We start from the raw sequence: 23,089 nt of genomic DNA, 5'->3' as shown, positions 1-23,089 counted from the left end.
CCTTGAGCAAAAGCTACTGTGTAGGTAGCACTGCCTGTGTGCTTGCTGCTGCTGTTCCTCATTAAGCCCAGCTCAACCTCTGCAAAAGATTACTGTGAAGGCATGATAAGCCTCAAGTGATCTCTCTTCCCAAAGAACAACTCAACCACCAAATGATCTCCTAGCATTTATGGAACACAGCATAAGAAACCACAACTTTGGGCTTCTTGTATATTCATGGACCTGCCTCATTCTTTTTCTTCAACCAAATGTTAGAAAGGCACCTACGTACATGTACTAATGCACAGAAGCCAGAATGGCATACCTGTGGGTCCAACTCCTTAGCAGGCATTGGACCAAAATGACCGAGGATACGGCTCTTGAGTGCTGACTTGAGAGAATTAAACCACGTGTAGGCCTGATCGTATACAGAGTTGTGGAGGACAATTAGCCCAGCAGATCCTTCTCCTTGCACCTGGAACCAGCAGAGTGTCAGAAAAATGAAGGAATTTTAGTCATCAGACTGTAGAAAAAACACTTCCATGCTTTTAGGAAGCTCAAAGCAAAATATCCTCTCTTAAGCTCATTTTTGATGTTATCATATTTTTATACTGCCCTTCCTCCAAGGAGCTCAGAATGGTTTACATGGTTCCTCCCCTCCTTTTATCCTCACAACAACCCTGTGAGATAGTTGAAGGAGATGGCCCAAGATGACCCAGTAAGCCTCATGGCTGTGCAGGGATTTGAACTTGGATCTTCCAGGTCTAAGTCTGACTCCTGAATCACTACAGCACCCTGGCTCTCCACCTCAAGGGTTCAAACTGGGTAATGCCCAGGTTGTTTTTGCCACCCTGAGCATCTTGGAGGAAGGATGAGAGTCAATGCAGTGACAATGTGTTCAGACGGCATGCCCAAAACTTCAAAGTGCTTCACAGTATCCTGACAACATCTATGTAAAGGAGGCCAGGTCCCTGCAGTCATTTCAGCTTTGCGCCCAACACATTCATGGCTGATGCAAAATTTGAGCTGGCCATCTCCGGGCTCTTAGCCATTCCCTTAGCCTCCGTGTTATAGCAGCTTGAACAAACCCTTCCCACTGGCTCCAACACATTCCAAGCAGCTCAGGAGCTGGATCGAGGCAAAAATCATTATTGTTGTGGACCACATATAACCCCCCCATTGCTCACATCCCACAAAAAATACAATTAAATCTCTTCCCCATGGTACTGAATCAATACTCACTGTTTGATCCTCAATGTATTCAATATCTGCTGTGTTGTATCCATCACGTTGGCTGTGCTGGATCACTCTGAACCTCCTTTTGCCAATACTGTCGACCACAGAACGGCCGTCCGCAAAGAACTCAACGTTCCTTATCTCCAGGATGCAGCCATAATCTGCAAATCTGTGGATGCAAAACCACCAAGGTAAAGAAACATGATTTACTCCATGCTAGCAAGGTGGTGCCAACACCTGCTACCTGGAAACACAGAGAACCTTTTCAGCTGGCTATATTCCGATTACACTACCATCATTTTCAAAGTCGTATCTCCAAGGCTGCTCCACCTGATCAGCGTAGTGATCTTACTTTCTAAGCAGTATGTTTAGTTATGAAAGTTTTGGCTGTCAAAGTTATAGAAGCAATAGGGGTATCAGAGGTACCAAGAGATATTAAGGGAAGGAGAGTAGCTGAGTGGGTAGAGCATGGAGAAAATTCCAAATTCAATCCCTGGCAACTGCAGGAAAGACAGAAAAAAAATCCTCCCTAGAATTCTAGAGAGTTTCTGCCACTCACTGTTGACAACAGATGGACCAACAGCAACTTTCTACATTGCTATCATAGACCACAAGAGGGGAGAACTGGAGTCAATTACAGTTGATTCCATCAATGCAGGAGGACCTGTCCTCTGAAGCTGAGTGTTGTGTGAAACACAGCTAAGGGTGATGTCAATGCAGGTAATGGGCACTGATAGGCCCTACCCTACCCAGAATGCACCTCTCCCACTGGCCACAATGGCGGTCAATCAACCCAGGATGACAAGCGTTCCATGTACACACTGTTATGGGAGGTATTATTGAACCTGCTCTTGCAGCTACCAGGTCCTGAGGCTCAGCCATTTCCGTAACTCACCCTTTGACAGGGTGCCCAATGCACATCCCAAATTGCTTGGTGCCCGTCTCCATGCATCTTCGGATCATCAGGCGATAACATGGCTCAAAGATGTGCAGGGGGCATGGGACAGTGGGGTAGGCCATCGTGCACACGAAGATGGGGACGCTCTTGTTCAAGCTGCAAGACACACTTTCGTAAGAATCAGATGCTCGGAGCACACCACCATTGCGCACAAAAACTACCAGTCTAAGAATGAACAAGATTCCACCCCTTCCTCTTCCCAGAAAGCCTCCTGGAGGCATCTGCAAGGCCCTTCTAGTCATGTCCAGGAAGCAACTGAAGGGCTTTCCACAGATTTATCCATGGAAATCTGTGGGGGTTCCTGAAACTGATCCCCTGCAGATACTGAGCGCTCACTGTATTATACAGACTTTATACCTCTTAGAATGGAAAGCAATCAAAATGTGTGCTTAAAAAAGTGTATATAATGGAACAAATGGATCTAGGCAAATTTTAATATAAGGTTACATTCGTGTAAGCCTACAAGTAAACAGACTAAATGTGCAGATTACCTTTAAAAAGTAAAGTATGCATTTGTCAAGACTAGATTACCCTAGTGCTGGGAGCAATTGGCCCAACTGGCTTAAAGCTGGCCTTGCTAACTTGTCCTCCCCCACCTTTAGGAATGCAATTAGGGGAGGTAGGAAAGCAGGAGGGATGCAGTGGCGTGGTGGGTTAAAACTGCTGAGCCAACAAGCTTGTTGACTGCAAGGTTGGCAGTTCAAAGCCACACAACGGGGTGAGCTCCCATTGCTTGTCCCAGCTCCTGCCAACCCAGCAGTTCAAAAACATGTTAAAATACAAGTAGATAAATAGGTACCACCTATTTGGTAATGATGTTCCATGCGCTTAGGGGTCTAGTCATGCCGGCCATATGACCATGGAAACTGTCTATGGACAAACTCTTCAGGTTAGAAAGGGAGATGAGCACCACCCCTAGAGTTGGACATGACTAGCTTAATGCCGGGGTGGGGGGACCTTAACCTAGGGAAGTGGGACAGGAGAAATTGATACAAACGACATACTTCGATAGCTCAGCCATCTCCTCCTCGTACAGCTTCCTTCGTTCCATCAGTTCCTCCGGGAAGTACTTGGCAATCAATTCTTCCATCAATACCGTCTTACAGTGTTTCCTCATTGCCAAACACTGCAACAAAAATTCAATTCTATTCAGGCACAGCCACAGTTTGGCTAGAGATGGATCCCCAACAGAAACATTAAACTCATCAGTATCTTCTAGCTCCTGTGAGAGCAGATGTTAGACAGGAGCTGCTAACTAGGGGTGCCAAAAGCCAAGTCAGGAACCTTTGTGCATGCAAAGGATGGAGCTATGACCCTTCCAAGGCAGTGTTACCCTTTTCTCACAAGGATGGACCTGCCCTGAAGCCATTAGTAAATGGCAGAGGACAGCTGGAACTGGGGATCTCATTCATTCCTCACATTTGTATCCCATCCTTCCTCCAATGAACTCAGGGTGACAAACATGGGTTGTCTCCATTATATTCAAAACAACCCTGTGATGTAGGACAGGCTGAGGGTCAGCAATTGACCCAAGGTCACTGTTCTTGGAGATTTCTCCAGTCCATGGATCTACCCCAGCCTTCTGGTACAGAACTCATCCTCTTTCTAAGATGAAAAGTTTTTGTTTTCATAAATAATAATTATAATTACAAATACAGTGCTGTTCGGGTAGAAGGCACTTTATAACAGATGGAAAGACAGGAGTCAGGGGCAGTGCCAAAACTCCACAAAGAGGTAAATTTTAAGGATAGATTTAAAGGAAGAGGCATCCTACAGGTGACCTGTAAGGGACTCCCAGGTATAAAGGGCAAATTTGCTTGAGAGAGGAAGAGACTTTTGGTTGGCTATGGGTGGCGGAGAAGCACAGGACAATAAAGGGGGTTATGAATGCAGAGAGATGGGAGCAAGAGACCATGGAGGCTTTGAAGATAAGGACCAGGAGCAGCCAGGAAGCCAGTGTAGGCATTTCAGGAGAGGTATGGCATGATCAATCAGAACAAGAGAAGTGAATGATTTGGAAAGCATTTGGGGGGGGGGGGGAGAATGGCAACAAGACCTACTCCCAAGAAGGAGAACGTGGCTTTTTTCCATAGTCAAGCTCACTGGCAATGCTGAGCATTTGGGAAACACACAGACACCCGTATACCTCCAAGAGCTCCTCCTTGCAGAGGGGGCACTTCGGGTTGTGATCCAAGCATCTTTCAAGGCATTTCAGGCAGAATGTGTGCCCGCAGGGGGTGGTGACCGGTTCATAGAAGAGCCTGGAGCAGAAGAATTGGAGAAGATTCAAAAAAGAGAGCAACACTATCTTGCAGCAGGAACGTCAGAAGTGGCAGCAGTTCACAGCAGCTTCCATTCACAAATGGTCAATCATCTTTCCTTTCCCAGATGGCCACGGTGATGCTTAGAAGTCAGTAACTGGAAGGTCTGAGGGGGGCAATTGGCAAGGTGATCTACAGCAAGTTTCTTCCACCTTGGCTTGGATGTTCTGCCTTAATGCAATGCTACACTGGGCAGGTGGGGGGAGATAAAGGGCAGGCAGCAACTAGTACTTGCATTTCTGGAAAGCAGTGATTGATTGTCACAGACACCCCTTGGGGCATCACACATACTTTGCAGGTTATCTGTGTGCACTGCTCGGTCAGTGACCTATATTGAGTCACTACTTACTCGATATAGGACAATGACATTTGTCACTTGCATTGTAAAAACAGGTTATTAGCTTCTGCTAGTGGGCGAGTAGGTCACTGGGTTCCCAGGTCAGGATATCACTGCCTGCAAACTCCGTTGTGTTACTCTATCCTTAATTAGAATGAATGATGACATGAATCCATGCTTTAAGCCAAGATGTTCAGGCTTGTGTCAAATTCATGTACAGATTTTCAGAAAATGCAGGCTGGTACTTGCTTGGAGGCCAACACTGATAGCAGTGGTTTCTAGGAGAGCAGCAAATCTTGCATACACTCTCTCCTCCCAACCCCACTGCAAGAGCACAAGTTCCAGCCCCTGGCTTTAAGGATGTCAGCATCACTGTTAACAAAAATCAATACTAACCACGTCCTTTTTCACCAGGACTGGATATCATATCCTGCTTAAGATGTCAACAATGGTTTTCCATAACTGTCTTGGAACAATAGTTAAGGTTGGGGGAATTGGCTCCCTAGGTTGAACAAAACCTGAACCCAAAATCTGGTTCAGAGAGACTTTTTCATTTTGCTAGCATTGAATCAGAATCCAATTCCTCTGTGCAGGAAGTGGTAACCACTTCAAAATAGGCCTCTCAATCAGGTAGCCAGCATTCAACTGCATGAGGGATGTTCTAATTTCCTGGCTCCCCCCATTCCTATTCTATATATAATTTAAACCTTTAAAAAAAATATTTGAAAATAAAGAGATGAAGACAACAAAAATATTTTTCTCAAGTTCAGTACAGTATAGGTTGGACATCCCTGGTACAAGAAGCATTTTGGATATCAGATTTTTCCATATTTAGGAATACCTGCGCATATTGAAAAGCAATATATAAATACTGAATAATAATAATAATAATAATAATAATAATAATAATAATAATAATAATAATAATAATAATAAACCCCTTATATAGCCTGAAGGTAATTTTATACAACATTTTAAATAATTTTGTGCATGAAACAAGGTTTGTGCATGAAACACAGTTTGTGATTTTATTTCTTTAGGCAAAAGCAGTTTTTAAAAAAGTCACGTTGGTACTCAAAAGAATTCTGTATTTCAGAATGAATTTCAGAATTCTAGATGCCCAACCTGTACTTATTGCATCCATTTCATACTTTTCATTTCATCAAGCAAAACAGCTTGATATTATTCTGCATGAAATCTATCTAAACTTTAAGTGTCTTAACTGGAGAGGTTTTTAAAAATAGTGATGCTCCTGAACCAGAACTGAACCCAAATGTTTAATATTTGGCTGCGTGCCCAAGAGGAGAAGGGGCGGGGAAGGCCATTCTACAGCCCATATCCAAGCCCTTGACCACAGTTAATGGATGGACTATTCTCTGCATACTGGTCAACTCATGAAAATTAACTGATACCTCATGCATAACGAACACTCCAGATCAGAAGGGTCAACACATCCAAACAGAGCATGGTTCCCGGTGCTGGATGCTTTCTCATCAGTGGGATCTATGAAGAACCACAGGGGGGGAAAAACGGTTTAACATGGGCAAAATCTGAACCCAGTTGAAAGTAAATTTGCATTTAACATTCCAGCACATTAAACTGAAGCCTGAGAAGCTAACATTCTGAAGTGCTTCATTCCAATGTTATTTTAAGACTAAATTGGTCTCAACTGCCCTGCCACCTGCAGGTTTAAAAGAACATTTATTCCAAAAGCCTACTGACACATTACACAGAACCAAGGGGTAGAATTCAGACTGCAGATGAAGTTTTGTATTTTTGAACGCTTGAATGAATACTCTCTATAACCCAGAACTCCACGCACATAGTCAGCTAGCATTAAACAGAAATCTCTCTCCCTTGTGTGCTAGTTTTCGGCTCACAGGGATTTTTTTAATATATCAAAGAACATTCAAATACATGACCATTGTAAGAGGTCACGGCTGCTGGGCCAGGGCAGAGATTTTTTTTAGTTTCTGAGAAAGAAGCAAGCCTACTTTGATGTTGTTATAGAGGAGCTTTATTTGGCTAAAACAGGGGTGTCAAACTTGTTTCATACCGAGGGTCAAATAGCATTCATGATGCTGAGGGCCAAAAGTGATGCCATTAGGCAGGAAGTGATGTCATTAAACCAGTCATAATCCAAAATAAGCACTTTTTTCATTTAGGAACTCATTAGCTGCAAATGACAGAAAACACAAATAATCATATTTCAAGACATGGAAGAGTCCAATTTTCATGTGGGACTGACCAGGTACTAAAATTGTCAAGGCACACCATCAGTTTTTTGACAATTGACAAGGCACACCATGCCGCTGGTGGGGGGGCTCAATGGCCCTCTTAATAAATGACCCTTCCCCCAAATTCCCGTGGCACATCAGCAGCCCATTTGCAGCACACCAGTGTGCTACAGCACAGTGGTTGAAAACAGACTGACAGCAAAGTGATTTATATCACTGTGAGTATTGCTACTGCCGGAGTTCTCATCATTAGGAGACACATTATCAAGACACATGTAGCAGATAAAAGCCAGGCTGATACCACAGGAGATGTTCACATCATTAGACAGAGTGGTTATCTAGCAGATACACTTAGATCAGTGTTTCTCAAACTGTGGGTCAGGAACCATTAGGTGGGTCACAAGCTAATTTCAGGTGAGTTCCCATTCATTTCAATATTTTTAATATATTAGTCATGGTATGTGACTGAATTTGGGGAAATGTTACAGACCTGTACTTTTAACAAGCTACTATGTACGAGTATATTCTTTTAACAATGATGGTCAATGGGTCTTACTCCTGGGTAAGTGTGGGTACGATTGCAACCTAGGATTGTTAAAAATTTTCCTGCTTGATGATGTCACTTCCGGTCATGACATCACTTCCGGTGGGTCCCGACAGATTCTCATTTTAAAAAGTGTGTCCCAGTGCTCACTGTCCGAGAACCACTGACCTAGATTAATACATGTAAAGAATAAACATAGCCTGAAGCTTTGAAGTAGACCCATCATCTTGCCTCATTCTCATAATGAGAAGCAAGTGCAGCTGTTAAGGTCACTGTTTTGAGTCCATCTTCTTAAGCTTCTCATGAGAATAGCTCAGTGAGCAGGCAGGCAGCTCTCAGAGGCTGGGAGACACACAGAAGATGGTTGCTGGGCCTTGTGCCAGTCAAGCACCTGGAGACTGCACCTCATTCAGCATATTGTACAATATTTAAACTTTGTACAGTACCAAAGTGCAAATGCTTCACATGGATAATCTTGCTTTAATATACTGGTTCCCAAACCTTTTAGCACCAGGACCCACTTTTTAAAATGACACTCAATCAAGAACCACCTAGGTTTACCAGACTTTAAAAAAAGATCTAGAAAGAAAAAATATTTTATTTGTAACAAGACCCTCAAACATTTATCTCCCTATATTTACACCTTTTTGCAAATTGCAGGAGCTGAGCTCTTTGCCAAGAAATCAGCAGCTACAGTATCTGATTTCTGAATAGCCTTGGGGCTTGCGGCAATTAGTTATTTGATCTTTCCATCACCCGTACGGGACCCACCAAAAATCAGGTCCCAACCCACTGTTTGGGAACCACTGCATTAATAAGTTGGACTTCATTTTTTTGAGCAAGGATGCAACCAAACAACAAGAACTTTCTTGGAAGTAAATTTCAACCCTTCTTCATTCAGTCACAGACTTGAGAAGCAGGTCTGACTTGTGCCCCAAACAGAAAGCATCTTACCCCTTTTCATAATCTTGCTCGGTACATCGCTGCTCTGAAGACCCTCCGGGCACCGTTTTCTCTTTAAAAGTTTGCGCCTCTCAGACACCAGGAGGGCAGAGTCTGGCACCAAGGGGTGCCTGTTCTCATCCAAGTTTCCTTTTTGATTTTCTTTTTGGATGGGCTTTCCCAAGCTGTCACAGTTCATTGCTTTCTGAACCTTGTGGAGGGAGAAACTCTTTCCCTTTTCCATGCTGGCCTGCATGGCAAAAAAGAAAGAAAGTTATGCTTCAGGACTGTTCCATTTCCACTAAAGATGTTCTTCAAAGCATTTCTGGAAAGAGCCCAGACAGACACACACTTGCGTATAGAGACACAGAACTGGGAACAGAACTCCAGAAATAGGACACTGGTTCATTTGCAAGTTACCCTATCAAATCTCACATAAGCACCTTATGGAATATTGGGAACAGAACCCAGAACAGGTGCATGCAGACCCATACCTGACCCAGTCAGGTCACTGGGAGACATAGTCAGCTCCCATCCCAACAGCACCCCCAAGTAGACCCATTTCCTTTTTCCATTCATGGGAATGGCTGCCACTGATCCCTATGGGGCAGCAGTTTCTAAACTTACTGTGGTCATGGAGCCTCTTTCACAACAGCCTCTTCTTCTTGGCTCTTTGGAACGCCGCCATCTTGGATCACGTAAGATCTCATGTTATCCAAGATGACGGTGCCCAGGATTGCTAGGAAGAAGAGGATGCCACATACATCCCGCGCTGCCCCTGTGAGCTTGCTGCGGTGCTCTCAGGTGCCATGGCGAACAGTTTGGATACTACTGCTATTGGGGGAATCAGCTAAGAGCTGAATGTCTAGTCTTGACACTTAAATTGTAGGGCACAGCTCACAGCAATGCAACATGTCTTTGCATAGGGAATGTATTGCAAACCCAAGTTGCAGGGAAGGCTATAACTTGGTGGGTAGTAAACCTGGGTAGCTAACCTCGTCAAACTGGGAAGGCAGCTCATCTGAGAGAAGGAAAACTCTGATCCCAAACCTCCACTGCCTTGTGGCTACATCCAGTTATGGGAAAGGCTTCAGGAGTCAACCTCGAGGCAAAATCCAGAGCCGGAGTCCCTGAGGCAGTTCGTGGCTGAACACAGTCACGTTCTGGCAACTCCTGCGACGCCGCTGGAACCAACCGTATTGGCCTCTGCCTTTCCATTGGACCATTTCAGCGACGTGGAGAGCGGGGATTTGCTGCATGGGTAACAGTCTGTCCTCCATACCTACTTTACCCAGGCTTCGCACACTGGAGAGGACACTCTGTTCCAGAACACTATTCAGAGTGCGATACCATAGTCTTCCGAGACTGAAGGATGCCAACAAGAAGTAAGCCTGATTTTCATGCAGAAGGTGTCAGCTTCACTTGCCAGCATCTCCAGGTAGAGTTGGGAAAGGCACCCAACATTGAGTCCTGGGAAGCCACTGCCAGTCCATGTTGACAATGCTGACAATACTGACTCTGCAGGCAGCCACTTCCTAGTATAGATCCCTTGATCCAGTGCCTTTGTAAACACAACCCAAACCTCTTCATGCATTTCCCTGAGAGCGCAGGGAAGGACTATCATTCTTACTGCACATTCCAGTTACTTCACGGACATTACCTCATAAAAATTATGCATGCAATCAACAGAATGGATAGAGCAGTGATTTTCAACCTTTTTTGTCTCACGGCACACTTATAGAGTACTAAAATTGTCAAGGCAGACCATCAGTATTTTGACCATTGACAAGGCACACCATGCTGTTGGTGGGGGGCTCACATCCCTCAATGGTCCCACTAATAAATGACCCTCCCCCAAACTCCCATGGCACACCTGAAGACCATTCAGGGCATACCAGTGTGCCATGGCACAGTGGTTGAAAATGGCTGGGATAGAGGGACCACCTATCTGGAACATGCACTAAAATTGACTGGCAGAAGAGTCAGAACAGACAAAAGGAAATACGTATTTCATTACTCAGTAATTCATCTGTGGCACTCCTAGCCACAGGATATTGCAATGGCACCTGGCCTAGATGCCTTTAAAAGCATTATATGCCTTTAAAAACATTCAGCATAAACAACCACAAATATTAGTTACCTTGAGCAACCCTTGTAGGCTGTGGCAGGTGCCTCCAGATCCCACTGAGTTTAAAAGGTCCCTTTTTAATCTAGGGTGACAGGACAACAGCTGCAGGGTATCTGGCAAATGTTCCTGAGCATTCCCCTCGATACGTGAAAATAAACTAAGCAGAAGCTGTGATATAAAACAAACACACACATGACTTAATTCGGTGACGCAAGCACACACACACTTACAGAGTCCCGGTTCCCTTCCTGGCTGCTCACAATTAATAGAAAGCAAGTGCAAACCAGACACAAGGAGAATACAAAACAGCATTTTGCTAAACACTGTTTGAGAGGGGTTAAGTTCTTCCCCCATGAAAACACTTCCCCTGCCCATTTTCTATTGGCCCCAGAAGAGAAGCTGTTCTCTGCACCCAGATATTTTTTCTTCTTGGAGCAAATAGCTTCAGGGATACACCAACACTTCCCACACTGTTTAGAGAAGAACAAAAGTGTGAATTGGTGGTGTTGCTAATGGGCTGCAGGTGGTACGGATCCCACTGGGTGACGTGCACGAGAGGGTGACACCACTACTCACCAAAATTTTCTAAAACTTGCTATTTTCAAATATGAATATGTTAAATATCAATCAATACGTAATTTCACGCATAATGCAAATAAACCACGTTGAAATATCTCTATTCTATCAAAAGTTATAGCCAAAAAACCAGCAGGGCAGGGCAATGGTGCATCACCATGCCCACTGCTTAGGGCACTGCCCCACCCATTGCATGGGAGGAGGTCCATCATGGGGGTGACATGCTGGTCTCCTGTATCAGGTGACACAAACCCTAGTGAAGCCACCGATGGTTGCGCAAGCAAACATCACATTTCAAAAACTATGTGGCCCACCAAAAATCAGCTTGTGACCCACAGCCTGGGAAACACAGGGATACGCTGAAGGTTTGCACCCAAGCTCTGTATAAAACTCCATGCAGAAACACTACCCCTGCTAATTGGGTAAGAGGCACTTTTTCAAGTGGGTGCTCCTTTTTTAGCAAGGGGAGAGTAACTGGCCCACCTCACCCCAGCACTGTCTGTTCTAGTGGCTGTCTGCTGGTATTCTTTTGCATCTTTTTAGATTGTGAGCCCTTTTGGGACAGGGAGCCATTTAGTTATTTGATTTTTCTCTGTAAACCGCTTTGTGAACTTTTAGTTGAAAAGCGGTATATAAATACTGTTAATAATAATAACAATAATAACACTATGTTTTGATGATCAGAGGATTAAACAGATCCACTTTATACTTCTGAACACCAGAAAAAGACTTCTGAATGCCATCAAGAGCTTGCCAAGAGATTACAAAACTATGAAGGCCATATCTTCACATCTGAAAACAATTATTAACTAGCCACCTCATCAACTTTATTTTGAATTTAAAAAAAAGAAAGGAGGCTGGGGGGAAAAAAAGCATTCATTTCCAAGTTTCTAAACGTTTTCTATTTTTGTCTCCTAAAAGGCTGAACACCTTTTTCCAACCCTGTCCCAACTGTTCACACAAAAAGAAAAGCTCTCTTTCAAAAAGCTTGCCGCAATGTTTCGGTCCCACAACCGGAAGAGGGCAAGCCAAATCACTCCTCTAGCCAACGATGCACCCGGGCCAGTCCACCCGCTTGCCACAGCCGCTCCACGTGAACTGCATTGCATTACGTGGCAAAGCTCACAGGACAAAAGGATGCTGCCTTGGCTGAGAAAAAGCCTCCCCTCCCCTCCGCTCTGTGCTGCGGACAACCGTTATTTTTAATCAGAAGCTGCAGTTTGGAACCCAACAATCAATGAATGGCCAAAGACAGAGGTGCCACCCCCTGAGACACACGCAAAGGGCTCTTTAACCCTCCCCTTCCCAGCACGAGCAGTAGCAGTGGTGCTAAGAGGCAGTGGGGCGCTGCAGCCAGAGCTGTTCCAAGGGCCCCATTTCCAACTGGATACATGCCCCTGTTGATGCCAGCAGTCTGTGCATCTATATTGTCCGAAAACATGCACTACGACGATGTGGTGCTGGTGGTTGCATCCCCTTCCTCTGCTGCCATCTCCTGGCACTTAAAGACAGGGACAGGAATTGCTGGGGGGGAGCAGCGGAAAGAGCCCTCAACACAGAGTTAGCTGGTACCTGAGCAGGTGCTGAGGCAGGAAGCAATGGAGGGAACACGGCAGGGGGAAACAGGAGGAACCTGTGGTCCAGCTTTTGATAGGCTAAATCCCTATAGGACAACATGAAGGCTCCTGTGGGATGAACTCGTCAAGACGTTTTGTGTGTCTCGATGGCTCTTGTTAGTCCACCCCTGGTTGGAGAAGGGTGCCCTCTAGTGGTCTGCACCCTGAAAAGAGTAGCAGGGGAGTGCACCAGTTGCCAGTGCCTCACTTAATATCTGACCCATGACTGAATTTTCCGTGATGTTGGGTGAGGGAAGGGTGGTGTGTGCCTTGCCTACCTTTCATTCCAAGGGCGACAGGTCCACATCTTCAGGTTGGGTGAAAGATAATGCCCCCCTCCCCAAGGACAGAGGCAGTTGACCTCCTTGCACAGACCCCCTTCACTGCAAAACTTTAGATACACTCAACTGGGGGAAAACTCAAACAGCTGGTTTACTAGCCCAGGGAATCTGCTTGACAACCAGGGGGGGAGGACTCAGGTGGAGGTCCTGGGCCCAGAAGATTGGGAAACAGGGCAAGGCAAACTTCAGTTCCAGTCCATGAGAACCACCACTGTAGCGGTTCGGCCCCACCAAACAGTCCTTTTGGGGTGCCCACTGTTTGGGGGAGGGGTCCTTTGATGCTCCTGCTGGGAGGTTCTGCTATTTGGGAGTCTGGAGAGCCAGGCTCAGCCCCACCTTGGTTTTGCTAGGGGCTGGTTGGCTGCCTCCACCACCACCCCAACTTCCCCACCTAGATTCCTCTGCCCAGTTTCCTTTCCAAGGCTCTTTCTGCTTCCTTCCGCCTTACCCAGCTGCTCCTGTCTCCTCTGGCTCTAATTCCAGTTGTCCTCACTTTCTTCCTCCACCCTCCAACTCTCTTATGAGCCAACAATAGCTCCCAGCTTGCCCTCAACCAAACGGTGACGTATGTGGTGATGACAAAGCCAAAGTTACAGTTTGGCTTCCACCTCTATGGAAGCTCCAACCAAACTGGGTCTGCTCAGAATCACTACAGGAAGCCACAGTCAAGGGCACTCCTCTTGTGCCCACCAATGATCTTGCTGCCCTCCAAGTCGGGAGGCTCCCAAGACCTGGCCCTATTCACACGCTGGCATTTACTGACCCGGCAAGGTGCGGCTGCACCTGGAATCACCCAGAAGGAAAGGCTTCTTCCAAGTCAGCTAAGTGGGCGGGCAGCTCTGATAAGCCAAGGTTTGGTCTTTCCCCTAAAGGCCTGGGATGTTTCCCTGGCTATCGGCCCAGATACCAAGAGACTGACTGAGTCATGCTCACTTGGCAGGTGGCCAGCACCGCAATGGATGCAAGTGTGTCAAAAATGGCTGTATCGCGTGTGTCTTCAGACCTCAGTAGCAGGTGTTGGGGGCCAAACAGGAAGCCAGACTGGTTCACAGGGTTGCCAAGTTCCTATCCCCATTCCTTAAGTCTCCTGATCAACAATATAAAGGAGGGCGCAGGGATATGGCAGCTGCCCTGTATACCGAATATCCCATATTCAATCCCTAGTATTTCCAGGTCAGGCTGAGGGGAAAGACCCCTCCCCACTCAAGACCCCTGAATCACCACCAGTCAACACATGACAACCCCAAGAGGCAGCGACAGGCTTAGAGCTGCAGGGTCCAAAAGGAAACATTTTTTGCGGAGCCTCAGCTTCACAGCCAAGGTCTGTAAAATTGTAGAGGTGTGTAAAATCTACAGTTAGATGTAGAATCATATAATTGTATTTATATGATACTTTTTATCTCTATGGCAGAATGGAAAGCAATCAAAATGTGTACTTTAAAAATGCATGTGAGTTAATGGACCAAATGGATCTAAGCACATTATAATATAAAATTGCATACAAGACTGGAGTAGATTACCCCAGCATGGGGGCTCTTAGGCATAGAGCCCAACTGATAGGAATGGGTCCAATTGTCTTAAAGTGGCCCTGCCAAGAGGGGATGGGCCAATTGCCAGACTCAAGATAAGGTAGCTTCTCCACACAGCATGGTGCACATCCCCCCCCCCCCCAATAGCTTTTTATCAGGCTCACTGTGCATGATCCACCTGCAGGCTGCCAACAACTAATGAAAATGAACTCTTCAGACTTGGTTACCTCCAGGTTGCATTTGGAAGGCTCTATCAAGGAGAAAGGCTGTATCATCATTACACAAACAGCTCTGGTAATAAGGAATCATTGTGTTGCATTCTGTGTTGCATTCTGTAGCCCAGGGACTATGATTCACAGAGAGCTAACTTCTGTCACTGGTGCCAGACCATGAGTAACCTTCTCAGGATCAATGCCATGGCAACTTCAAAAATATAAAAGTTCATTACAGCTCCTTGCTCAACCACTCCATTCCATGATGGAGCAAGGCCATTGTTTGGGAAGGAACCGGGGAAAGAAATGTGCCAACACATCAAGAAGGAAGACCATTTTTTAAAAGGGGTATGTATATGCATTTGTCTTTCATCTTACTCAAAAAAGAAATTAATGTTTAAAACTGGTTGCAGTAGTGCTTCAGGGATTGAGAAGAGCAAGGAGGTGAAAGGACAATGACAACATCTCTGATACTAGCCAATCAGTACTCTACCAATTTTTTCCTGGTTCAACATGAATCACACTAAAGCCTCATAGAACCAGTTTTCCAAAGCTTGACCCAGGATGGAAAATATGTGTACATGTGTCTTAAGAGTGGCAGAGGTGAATGATACCGTTAGGTTTCTAAGCAAAACCAGATTAGAGTGAAATCTAACTTGAGACAAAGGTTTCAGCCAGTTGGTTATCACAAAAATACCACCCCCCAATCACTTTTTAAAACTATCTCCTGATTAAAAATAAGAAGATGGGAACAGAGAGACCACAAGTGAGCCCATATGTATGTAAAAACTTGTATGTTTTTACAAGTGTGCATGGTATGGTAGAAGCAAGACCCCCAAATATCTTTCATGCAGACTGCAATGCATGAGGAAGACTGCACTCACCCTGCCAGTGAGGCAACTGTTGCAATAAGATGCTAGGTCTCTGTCCCAAGGCGCTTACATCTGCTTTACCCGGTATGAAATTGGATTGCCATGCCAAAGTGGTACTTGCAACCACACCCCACAAGCTCAAAAACTGTAATAAATTTAGATTAAAAAAGAAAACCAAAAGCAGGAACACCATGCTCAGACGTGGACAAAAAATACAACTGACTCACCCTTTGAGCTTCTGATTTAGCTGTCTTGTTCCTTACATCCAAAGCAAGGCAAAATAAGAACTCATGTAAAGCTTCTTCTGTTTTTCCAAGGTTAGCTAGGGCCTGCCCCTTCCTTAAGTGACCCTACAAAAGAGAAGAAAGCCATTACCCATTTTCTAGAACCTCCCATAAAACATTGACTTCTTTGCCTGAAGTGGGGCAATTCACACCACCATGTGGGCCAGCGTGACCAAGTAAGTGCCTGTTCAGAAGCAAGAGATCCAGGTTCAAATTACCACTGGATTTTCTCTCAGCGGATAGCCCTGGACAAATCCCTTCCTTCACCAGTTTAAGTTCCCATTCAGCATTTGTTCTGAAGGTAGAAAAGAACAAACAAGACCAAATTCACTCTTAAGACTCCATCTGGTCCTTTGTACACAGAAGAGTTCAGGTCCAACAGAATAGCAAATGTTGAAAGCAAGAGAATGTTTTAAACTATCGTTGCCTGGGTTTTGTTTGAGGCAAGTCAACTGCAGTACCTGTTCTAAATGTCCAGATATAGGGCCGTACCAGCAGTACAGAAATGCATTCTGTACATGAACAGAGATAATCTGAACATTGTCTTACATCTCACCCCACAAACCTGGATTTAGGGAAAAGATTAGAGCGTGGCTTCCTATCAGGCTTGAACCCAGGGTCAAAATATGAACATATTAAATTGTCTCAAACTGAATCTGACTATGGATCCATTTTGCTGAGAACTGTCCCCAAGGACACATCCCACCTGTTCCAGATGGGAGTTTTGCAAGCAGTGCCATTGCCACTTAAAATGGTAGCAGTACACAGGAATGCTGGCCTCACAGCTGGGGCTATGCTCTGCAGCTTCCTTCCCCAAGCTGTGCTCCTTTTGAAATGCCAGGCAGCTTGCACATCAGGGTCCCTGGGCACCACCACCACAGCCATTTCACTTCCAACAGGGTCGGGTCAGGTGGGGCCATGCAAAATCTCCTACCTGCAGGATTGTAAAGCATAGCAGGCCAAAAAAGCACTGTAAGGGCTGTAAGCAACTCTGCAGATATCAACAAACCCCACCCCATCTCATGACACATCCTCAGCTAAATAGCCTTGGACAGATATTAGTTTTGAGGTTCGGGAGTTGGACTTAGACGTGGAAGATCCAGGTTCAAATCACCGCTCAGCCATGAAGCTTCTTGGGGGACTTTGGGTCAGTCACACACTCTCAGCCGTACCTACCTCACAAGGTTGTTGTGAGGACAAAAGGAGGGGAGGAACCATGTAGCTCCTTGGAGGGAGGGCAAATAAAGACAAACTCAAATAAAGACAAACTCACCTTCAACCAGTGTGGCTGTAGCACACAAGCCATTTCGGCATCGTGCAACGCTTCTGCGCCAAATTTCAAAGCAGAATTAATGTGGGACCGGTTGCTATATAATAAATGATCATGGGGAGCTGAAAGCAATGAAAAAAGATCAACTCAGTACAAAGTATTAATTTAAAAATTGCTGCTACAGATGCAAGCTTTAGAATCACTTCATGCTGCAAATGTCTGGGGAACACCCCATATTTAAAGCTTGCAATTAACCAGAGTGCTCTCTCCCCCCTCCCTCTTCAAGGAACAGTCATTATAAGAGTCATCACTTTTACAGTATCTTATACAATCACTTCCAGCATTGCATAAACACAGGGTGGAGATTGAATAACCTACCAAGTTATTGTACAAGGTTGTGTTGCTCCTGAAAATCACTGGAAAATTAAGGTCTGCTGCTCTTGCTAGGTTGTTTGTTTCCAGTAAGGTTTACAGCCTAAATCTTACTGAACCCAATGGGCTTACATCTGAGTAAGGTAAATAACACTGCTTTCAAACACCTCTAGCTATTGTACAATGCTAGGATAAATCACACCACCTGAATGAATGCCGACATTTGAACAAGAAATTCCCATTTCAAAGTGTTTTCTTAAAATACATTTTGTATTGCTTTCACAGACTCCACGTAGAAATGTCAAGGAATCTTGTGGCATCTAAAAAGACTACCATTTAGTAGCCTTGATGGTATCACAAGACTCTTTGATGCTTTCCCAGAGATAGATCAACACAATTGGCCTTCTGGAAGCTGCACGATCGCTGAGCAATGACCTCAGAAGGAGGTCTACTCAAAACGCTTATGAATCAGCCACCATATCATTTAATGGAATTATTCCTCAAGGAGTTCACACGATTTCCTTGCCCCAATTTTTCTTGGTTTAGGTCAGGCTGAGAGATATAATTGGCCAAAGGTCACCCCAGTGCACTTCATGAGTAAGCTGAGATCTTTTAAAGTCTGATGCTATGGCCTGAAAATCAGTGCATGCCACCTCTCTAGATATACTGTGATTGTTATTTTGGAGTGTTTGTGTTTCATCATGAAAAGTTACAAAAAGGAATGCCAACATTAACCACAACTAAACACCTAGTTCAGTGTTTTTCAAACTGAGGGTTGGGACCCACTAGGTGGGTCACAAGCCAATTTCAGGCAGGTGCCCATTATAACGTGTATTTTATTTTTAATATATTAGACTTGATACTACCATGGTGTGTAACTGCACTGGGGAAATGCAGATAGAACAGATCTGTACTTTTAACAGGCTACTATGTACTGTAAATGCTTTCAACAATGTTAGTCAATGGGGCTTACTCCCAGGTAAGTGTGGACAGGATTGCAGCCCTTGGGATGCTTGGGGAATTTTTTTTAAAGAGATCAGCCACTACTTGGGAGAGTTAGGTGGATTCTTCTTTATTTTAAATAAATTTGTAAACTTCTACGTATTTAATTTACTTATTTGATTTAGGCTGCAATCCCACCCACACTTATCTGAGAGTAAGCCCTATTGAACAAAATAGGACTTCAGAGTAGACCTGATTAGGATTGTGTCCTTAGTCACATGGGGTAACACTCCCATTCATTCTTGATGGTGTCACTTCCGGCCATGACATCATTTCCAGGTTAATGACATCACTGCCAGTGGGTCCCAACAGATTATCATTCTAAAAAGTGGGTCCTAGGGCTAAAATTTTTTAGAACCGATGAGCTAATTGAATGCCCTGAATTTCCACTGCAGGTTTGTTTGTGCCTGGACACAATTTAACTAATGCAGTGCAGACCCTTGTGGCACTGTTGCAATTTTCAGCAGTTATCAGGTTATAAGCACTGTGGAATCAGGCCAAAGGCCCATCTAGTCCAGCTTTCTGCATCTCACAGTGGCACATCAGATGCCTCGGGAAGCACACAACAGGACCTGTATCCTGTTGCCACTCTCTTGCATCTGGAATTCAGAGATAACCTACTCCTAAAACCAAGAGGATGTATATTCCCATCATGGCTTGTAACCTGTGATGACCTTTTCCTCCATAGGTCAGTCCAATGCTCTTTTAAAGGCATCTAGGCCAGGTGCCATCACCATATGCTGTGGCAAGAGTTCCACATATAAACAACATGTTGGGTAAAGAGATATTTGCCATCCACAGGTGGGCACTGTTAATCTTTATGGTGCAAGACGGCACCATTTTGTCAGGTTAACCCCTCTGGAAGTTATTCAACTAAACAGTTCAGAAGAGCCACTAACTAGGTGGTTCTGTGCCCCCCACAGGCACACCAAAGACTGGTGCGACTGTAACAGAAAAAGAGCCATCCATAAGTTCTTTGCTAAGATTTGACAAGCCCAGGGAGAAACCACAAAAGGCAAACTCCTCTGTCGAAAATGGTTACCTCCGATTTGTCAAGCCAGATCAAGGCCTTTTTGAAAGCCTCTTCATTCATTTATTCCTTCCTTCAAAATCCAAGAATGGTAGATCCCATACTACCTTACATTATATGACTTCCCCCTCCCTATTAAGAAAAAGTAATTGGCAGGAATCCTTCACAGGCAGAACGCTTCAATTCCAAGTCAGAAATAAGAAGCTTAATTCCACTGAGCCAAGGACTGTGACAGTGACTCACCGGCAATTTGGCTCAACACAATCAGACCTCCTGGAGGATGCGCTTTCCAAAACACGACCCATATTTCTCCTGGTAGCTCCCCTCATTACGCAACCATACCATAGGAAGGGAGCCGGGAAGACAGACCAACCCAACTAGCTTATGCAACGTACTGCTCTGCTGACCTACTTTCACTTTGGACTAAACAAACAGGTTTCTGTGATCATTCACCCCCAAAAGGCATCCCTGTCATAAATGAGAAAACCCCTTTGCCAATACTGTATATGACAGGTCAGTATCATCAGTGATTAATTGCCCTTCCTACTTCTGGGATAAAATAAGATGCAAACTAGTGAAATGAAGGAGTGTTGCATATCCAGGAGATCTTCCACATCCTGGCTGGATTTCTTAGACTGTTTCTGACAAGCTTAGATGTGCACCTCAGGGACGTGGGGAGGCAGGAGAGGCACAGCCTCCCTGCCATAGTCCTTTGTCAAGCACTGCACCTCAACCCATGCGCAGTTGAGGGGCGCTTTTCGAAGGACTACAGTGGGGAGGCTCTGCCTCACCTGCCTCCCCAGACACCGCATGTCCCTGGTGCACCTTAAATGCTGTTTGGGATTTTGAACTGCATCAGCACCAAGAAGAATCAAGTGACTTTTGGAGGAAGGGAGCTGCAAAAAGTGCCTCTCCTTTTAAGAGGCACTTTTAACTGGAGAGAAGAGTGACTTGTCTGCAGCAACATGGGCCCTATCGCCCACTGACCATCTATGGGGGATATTCGTGGCTTTCTGCAAAACTGAGACACCACAGACCCACACAGACAGCAAAGCGGCCTCAGGTCAAGCTCTCTCACCCCCAGTTATGTGTAGGTTGGTTGTCTGGATGACACAGTCACCAAAGTGGTCATTTAGTGCAATCTTCAAATCAGTGGGTGGTCACCTGTACTGTACTGATCCAGCCATCAGTAAGCCAGGGTTACACATCATAGTAGATGCACAGCAAAATGTGTGCCTAGATGTTTTCTCTCTCACACCCATCCCACACTGCTCCATGCATCAGCTATATGCACTTGAAATGAACTGTAGGTGGTCCATCATCATTCACACCTGCTCCATGTACATCTGCCAGTTCCTGCCCCTGAGCAACATACAGCAATCAACACACATTCTGCAATTAAGCACAGCTTTAGCCATTATTTCTCTCTGGTGCTACAGAGAGTGTCAGAGTCCAATCCAATGCACATCTACTCAGATTAGTCCCATTAGTCAACGGGACTTACTCCCAGGAAAGTGTGGACAGGATTGCAGCCTCAGCTGTTAAGTCCCTGCATGTTGGAGTGAGGTTGAAGACAGGAGAACTTAAAAAGACCAAGGGGCAGCTTTCCCTGCAAGAGGCCTGGAAAAGTCTTTAAAAGTTGCACCAAGAGGGAAAAAAGTTGCAAAGGGAGACAAAGAGACAGGCCAGTTCACACATGCTCTCTCCCCATGGGCGCAGCAGGGAGAAGTGACAAGCATCAAGGAGAGAGCTTTCATACAGGACCATTCCTCTCAAGGTCATAAGAAAGAAGGACTATCTATGCCCAGGCCTAGATACCCAAGTCTGGAAGCGGGCCAGAAAGAGGGAAGTTACCCCACAATCCTATGCATGTCTATTCAGAAGTAAGTTCCATTTACAGTCAATAGTGCTTACTCTAAGGTAAGTGCGGCTAGGCTTGCAGCCTGAGAGCACAATCCTATGCCTCAAAAGCAAGTCTCATTAGAGTCAATAGGGCTTACTTCCAGGAAAGTGAGGCTAGGATTTCAGCCTGAGAGCCCAATCCTATACATGTCTGCTCAGGAGCAAGTCCCATTACTTACTCTCAGATAAGTGTGGCTAGGAGTGCAGCCTTACAGCACAACCCTTTGCCTATCTACACAGAAGCAAGTTCCATTGTGTTCAATGGGTCTACTCCCAGGAAAGCATGGCTAGGTCTGCAGCCTTACAGCACAACCCTATGCCCGTCTACTCGGAAGCAAGTTCCATTGTGTTCAATGGGTCTACTCCCAGGAAAGCATGGCTAGGTCTGCAGCCTTGCAGCACAACCCCATGCCAGTCTGCTCAGAAGCAAGTTCCATTGTGTTCAATGGGTCTACTCCCAGGAAAGCATGGCTAGGTCTGCAGCCTTACAGCACAACCCCATGCCAGTCTGCTCAGAAGCAAGTTCCACTGTGTTCAATGGGTCTACTCCCAGGAAAGCGTGGCTGGGTCTGCAGCCTTACAGCACAACCCCATGCCAGTCTGCTCAGAAGCAAGTTCCACTGTGTTCAATGGGTCTACTCCCAGGAAAGCATGGCTAGGTCTGCAGCCTTACAGCACAACCCCATGCCAGTCCGCTCAGAAGCAAGTTCCATTGTGTTCAATGGGTCTACTCCCAGGAAAGCGTGGCTGGGTCTGCAGCCTCACAGCACAGCCCTATGCCCGTCTACTCAGAAGCAAGTTCCATTGCGTTCCACGGGGCTTACTCCCCGGAAAGCGTGGGGAGGACTCACCCCAGCGCAGCGCCTCGTCGTACTTGCGCAGGGCCGCCTTCAGCCTCCCCCCGCGGTAGAGGCGGTTGCCTTCGTGCCGGAGCCGGGCGGCCCGCGCCTGCCCGGGGAACCACTTCTCCAGCAGCTGCGCCAGGGCCACGTTGACCCGCAGCGGGCGCTGCTGCCGCTGCCCATCGCGGGCGCCGGGCGGGCAGAGCGCGCAGCATCCGCGGGCGCGGCCGGTCTCCAGGCAGGGCTTGCAGAAGGAGTGCCCGCAGCGCAGCGAGACGGGCCGGTGCAGGAAGCCCTGGCACTGCCCGCAGCAGCAGCTCGGCACCCGCCGCCGCCCGGCCGCGGCCGCGGGAGCCGCTCCGCGGGCGCGGAGCCTGCGCGCCAGGCGCGCCAGCAGCGCGGCCAGCCGCCGGGCCCCCCCCAGCGCCAGCAGGTAGAGCGGCAGCGCCGCGCCCAGCTGTCCCGCCCGCGCCAGCCCGTCCGCGCTCCGCAGCAGCGCCTGCCAGGCGGGGGGGCGCGCGGGCCGCGGGGCGCCCGCAGAGGATGCGCGCACCTCCAT

The 23,089-nt window shown here is 46.2% G+C and overlaps 2 protein-coding genes across 2 annotated transcripts in view; both read right to left on the bottom strand.

Moving 5' to 3' along the window:
- LOC136663165 (LON peptidase N-terminal domain and RING finger protein 3-like) overlaps positions 1-10,763 on the bottom strand; it is a 16,534-nt gene extending 5,771 nt beyond the window's left edge. The window contains exons 1-8 of the mRNA XM_066640143.1: positions 10,695-10,763; positions 8,567-8,804; positions 6,244-6,334; positions 4,320-4,434; positions 3,178-3,299; positions 2,111-2,269; positions 1,222-1,384; positions 305-454 (exon numbers count right to left, since the gene is read on the bottom strand). Coding sequence (XP_066496240.1) covers positions 305-454; positions 1,222-1,384; positions 2,111-2,269; positions 3,178-3,299; positions 4,320-4,434; positions 6,244-6,334; positions 8,567-8,798 — 1,032 coding nt within the window. The 5' untranslated portion in view covers positions 8,799-8,804; positions 10,695-10,763. The remainder of the gene's footprint in view (positions 1-304; positions 455-1,221; positions 1,385-2,110; positions 2,270-3,177; positions 3,300-4,319; positions 4,435-6,243; positions 6,335-8,566; positions 8,805-10,694) is intronic.
- LOC136663200 (LON peptidase N-terminal domain and RING finger protein 3-like) lies at positions 9,187-23,089 on the bottom strand. Its single transcript, XM_066640185.1, has 4 exons — positions 22,540-23,089; positions 17,386-17,504; positions 16,056-16,178; positions 9,187-9,351 (listed from the first exon to the last, which is right to left on the bottom strand). The coding sequence occupies exons 1-4, from the start codon at positions 23,087-23,089 to the stop codon at positions 9,187-9,189; spliced, it is 957 nt and encodes a 318-aa protein (XP_066496282.1).

Source organism: Tiliqua scincoides, chromosome 12 (assembly GCF_035046505.1).
Source record: "Tiliqua scincoides isolate rTilSci1 chromosome 12, rTilSci1.hap2, whole genome shotgun sequence".
Lineage (NCBI taxonomy): Eukaryota > Metazoa > Chordata > Lepidosauria > Squamata > Scincidae > Tiliqua > Tiliqua scincoides.
Note: the sequence above shows the minus strand (reverse complement) of the source record. Positions and strands in the feature narration are given on the sequence as shown.

Bases quoted from the DNA above. Each gene is read 5' to 3' on its own strand.
- LOC136663200 (XM_066640185.1), bottom strand. From the start codon at position 23,089: ATGGAGGTGCGCGCATCCTCTGCGGGCGCCCCGCGGCCCGCGCGCCCC. The intron at 17,505-22,539 runs GTGAGTCCTCCC...CATTGCTTTCAG, and splicing joins CGACGAGGCGCTGCGCTGGG to CTCCCCATGATCATTTATTA. The intron at 16,179-17,385 runs GTGAGTTTGTCT...TCTCTTTTGTAG, and splicing joins TACAGCCACACTGGTTGAAG to GGTCACTTAAGGAAGGGGCA.